The following is a 4,399-nucleotide window of genomic DNA, read 5'->3' as shown; positions in this document are numbered from 1 at the left end:
TTTTTTTTTTAAGAAAAACTCTCAACCTCTTATTGCCAGTTACAGCTTTGCAGTAAACATGTTTAAACAGGGTACAGCTTTTATCTGATCTGCTTTCTTCTCAAAAGAACATTTGTACTGACTACAGGAGCCTAAATGGTTTGAGAGCTTGGCTTATTTTAACTGGGAGAAGTAACATTGTTAGTATGGCATGAATTAAGTTTCAAGAGCTGAATACATGTTCCGTGGTTTTGGTTACTGAACTTCTGATGACTTGCACATTGTATTTACATATGTACCATTTCTTCACCTGGGTAGCATGCTGTTCAGAGTGGTTTACTCATTTTTTCAGTATTACTCTTCCCATATTTTTATCTGTTGTTTGTTATTTAGATTTTCTGTTTGTTTTTAATGTCACTTATTTCCATTTTCTATCTTTATTTTGGAGAAAATAATTTTTAGTTGAGTTTCACAGCTTAAGTTAAGTTGTTATATTCTTTTCAGTTTTGTTTGTTTTCCATTTTGCTTTTAACATCCCACGTACATCCATCATTTTCCCTCACAGTGACATACCAAAGGATCTTTGTCCTCTGTACAGGCCAGGAGAGTGGGAAGACCTTTCCTCTGAGAAAGACATCAATCCTTTCAGCAAATTCAAATCCCTTAGCAAGGAAAAGAGGCAGCAGAATGGGGATTCATCTACTGCTCTGGGTGCCAAACAAATAAAGCCTTCAGATACAGAAAAGTTTGCTGATTTTGAAGTTCTTCAGTCTTCTGATAGTACGGGCTCAATCAAATCAAAGTCACTGGAGTTTCCTAACAACATCACTGCCACTGAGCAGTTGGAAAAGTCTACTGGAGAGCTATGTGCCAAGGAGCTTTCTGGGGAAAAAAGTGTTTCAGACATCAAAACCAAAGAAAACTCCCTTWTGGGAGGAGAGGATGATTTCATTGAACTGGAGGAGACTTCATCTTGTATGGACAGAGGGTTGGACAGAAAAGGCTCAGTAATGGAAGGCTTTCTGGCTGACCCCAGGGAGTTGGGGAGAACTAAGCAGCAGGTAACCAAATCCACTACGGAAGTCCAGGAGCACTTGACAGTTGATTCCTTGGAAAAAAAGGACGGTATTGAACCTAAAGCTGACTTAGACTTAGAGCTGTGTGAAAAGCAAGATGTTATTCCAGAAGTAAACAAATGTGTCAGTTCCCCAACAGGTAAGGTGGAGACTGCACTGGACACTAAGAGCGAGCTAGAGAAAGATAAACTTATTGAATTTTACCTCAATAAAGATGGGAATGGGTCTCAGTCATCTGAAGACTTGCACAAGGCTGAAATCCAGAAAGGTGAAAACAATAAAGCAATTGGCATAGACCTTACACTTAGCAGTTCAAAGTCCCAAGCTAATGAAGTCCATACAGTTAAAAGTATGGAGCTTGAATCCTGCTGTATTGAAAGGAAAGCAACTTCATTAGAAATCAGCTCAGCAGCAGCAGAGGAAAAGGATCTGAAAGAGTCTGTGGACTCTTCATTAGTACCAGCTGTAGACAAGACCTGTCAAGAAACACAGTTAGACAATCAATCAGAAATCAGACTGTGGCTGCTGCAGAAAATTCAAGTGCCAATTGAAGGTAGGTCTCTGGTTATCCTTGTTTCCTCAGAGAGCTGGCCAGCATTATGACGGTAACCTTTGAATCAATCCTTGTGCTCTAAATTTCCTCTTTCTATATTACCTGATCCTTTTCTACTATTGTAAATATGTGTATATTCTTATATTTTTCCACTACTTAAAATAAAAAAAAAAGTCTTCAAATCTCCTAAGCTTCTAGTCTAACAAGTAACTTGCCTGCTCTTTCTGTATTTAGTGATTACTGTTTATACATACGTTACTTGTGTGTACTGCTTTTAAGAGGGACAATAAAACATCATCCATTTGCAGTACTGATAGGAACACATAATGATTTAGGAATTCTTACTCCATATTGATAAGTTATGTTTCTTCAGTGAAGTTTGTCAATTTATTTCTGAAAGTCAAAATCCGAAGTAGTATACTGCTGTAAAGTGRGTTTCAAAGTATTTTTGACTACTCTTGTGTACCACACTAGTATCTTTCATGCTATGGGTAGTCCCAAAGAAGTGATAAATAGCCATGTATGTAGAGTCCTGCTGACTGATCCTTCTTGGTGTTTGGGTCATTTTGGGTCATTGGGTTATTATAGTTAAAATTCAGGATGTTACTGAAAAACGTGAATCAAAATGAAATTTCAGTGTAAATAGCGTGTTCATGTGCTACTATTTCTACCACTATCTTGCAGCTCTAAGCACTTGTACATCCCAGAACACTGATACTCCTCTCTTGCTAGTTTAGTGAGCTGGTGGATATGCCTCAATTCATATTGCAGTGGAGGACAATTAGAGTGGAAGTCTTTTCTTCAAAAGTAATTTTTCTTAAAATGATTTTTCCTCTCTTTGGAAGAGTTTGTCTTGGTGGTTGTATTTGCTAATCTTTCTCTGTGAGGGGAAAAAAGGATGGCTGTAYGCCTTCTCCTAAAATCAGTGTGGCAAATTCAGTGTGACTGAGGTTATATTTTAATTAACAAATTTTGGTGGCAGTGGTAATTTAAGGAATATAAACTGCTCTTACTCTTGTGCAAGCAAAAGGTGCTTGTATGACTATCAGACTATCAGAATTGGGGAACTGATCCAGCATAAACAGAACCTTTGTGTGTGTATTTGCACAGAGTTGTTACTCAGCTGGATCAGTTTCCTGGGCTGATTCAAAAGCTGAGGTAGATGAGCCATCTAGAGAGAGAGACAAGACAGGAACTGCATTACCTTTTGCCTGTRGTGGAGGTTGAGCTAGCTGTGGTGGCAAAAGTAGCCTACGGTGTTCTCTTTGCAGTCCCCCTTCCTTGTCTGCTCCACATTGCAGTTTGCTCCCAGCTGTGTACTGCAATTCTGCGTTTTGTTTGCCCTTATCATCCTTTTAGCTTTACATGACTGTTCTGTAAACAGCTGTACAACTAAGGGGAATACAAACTGTGATGAAAYGGGAGTAAAATCCCTGCCTCTGTGAAACTTGGCCCTTATTCAGCCCATTTTACTGTAGAACCACATGTTGAATCTAACTCTGTGTGTGGTGCTTCTGAGTATTCCTTTGCACAGGATTATTGATCTTTGTGCTGCTGTTCTGTCYGGTGCGGTAGTTTTACTGTCCTGTAAACAGACCATTTCTTTTGTGTCTCTTGTTCAGATATGCTTCCTTCAAAAGAGGAGAAGAGTAAGACTCCTCCAATGTTTCTGTGCATTAAAGTGGGCAAGCCCATGAGAAAGTCCTTTGCATCTCAGAGCACCACCATGTCTCAGCAGTACAGTAAAAAGATAAAGCAACCAGAGTACTGGTTTGCTGTTCCTCGGGAAAGGTAAGCAGCAGCGTGTTGTATAAAAACRTGTTTGTCTCCATTTTTAAGTGTGTAGTGCTTCGAGAGTTGAGCCTGACTTTTTCTACCTGGTTGAAGGTGTGAAATGCAGCAGGGAGGCTGAGATGAAAYGAGAGAGTGCCTTCATATTCTTGAACACCAGAGAGAATGTTTGTTGCTGGTCCAGTATGGCTGCTAGTGTGAAGGAAAAAGGGAGCAGGTGTGACTTGGAAAATGGGAAGAGGAATATATGTGCAGGTAACATTTGATAAAAGGACTGAGGGGTCATCTGGATTTTGGCCATATTCTAGGGAGTGAAGAGAAGGGTAAAAGTGGAGCGTTTGCAGGAGAGGCAAGGAATCCAGCAAGGTGCCAGTGCCAAAACTGATACCTCACCTGAGCAAAGAACATAATGTAACAAAGGGAGACACTCCTAACTGAATGGATGTGGCTGTTCCTACCTTCAGGCCCATGCAAAAAATTAATCTCTCCCTCCACAATAAAATACATTTAGTTGCTTTATGCACATGTAWGTGCATACATATGTATAATGAGCATTACTATAACAAAAGGAAGGTGAAGGCCTGTGTTTTTCTAGRTAAATCACCCATAGAATTCCCCTAGCTGTGACGAATTAAATCCCTGGCCTTTCTCTTGCTCAGTCGTGGCAGGGAGTGCTTGTAGGTGTTGAACTGCCTGTGTGTGCAGCAAAGGAGCGGCTCCTGCCACAAGCATCAGCAGCAGCTCTAGATTTGCATGCCTGGCTGGGTGGCCAGAGCACCCAGTTTTTAGGCAGCTGCATATAAACTGCCGTTTGGTACCTGGTGTCGCCAACGGTGACAGACTACCGAGTTGTTCTCCAACTTCTGTCAAAGACATATCAAAATAACTTACTGTGTTTGATACTTGCTGTATCAAAATAACTTACTGTGTTTAAAAAATATTCTGAATGCAGATTATATTCATATATGAAACTATCAAACTACCTCTCATCTCGTTGACC

At 40.2% G+C, this 4,399-nt stretch overlaps 1 protein-coding gene across 10 annotated transcripts in view; it reads left to right on the top strand.

Annotated features, from left to right (window-relative positions):
* NCOA7 (nuclear receptor coactivator 7) overlaps positions 1 to 4,399 on the top strand; it is a 97,851-nt gene that overhangs the window by 75,660 nt on the left and 17,792 nt on the right. For 8 of the 10 annotated variants that reach the window (XM_085314213.1, XM_085314203.1, XM_085314222.1 and 5 more), the window contains 2 exons: positions 545 to 1,608; positions 3,231 to 3,399. In XM_085314213.1, coding sequence (XP_085170339.1) covers positions 545 to 1,608; positions 3,231 to 3,399 — 1,233 coding nt within the window. The remainder of the gene's footprint in view (positions 1 to 544; positions 1,609 to 3,230; positions 3,400 to 4,399) is intronic. The other 2 variants (XM_085314260.1, XM_085314275.1) reach the window with 2 other exon arrangements.

The sequence above is a fragment of the Rhea americana genome, unplaced genomic scaffold, assembly GCF_003343005.1.
Source record: "Rhea americana isolate MKP2758 unplaced genomic scaffold, rheAme1 scaffold_110, whole genome shotgun sequence".
Lineage (NCBI taxonomy): Eukaryota > Metazoa > Chordata > Aves > Rheiformes > Rheidae > Rhea > Rhea americana.
The sequence above is the reverse complement of the archived record's forward strand: the minus strand, read 5'-3'. Positions and strand labels throughout refer to the sequence as shown.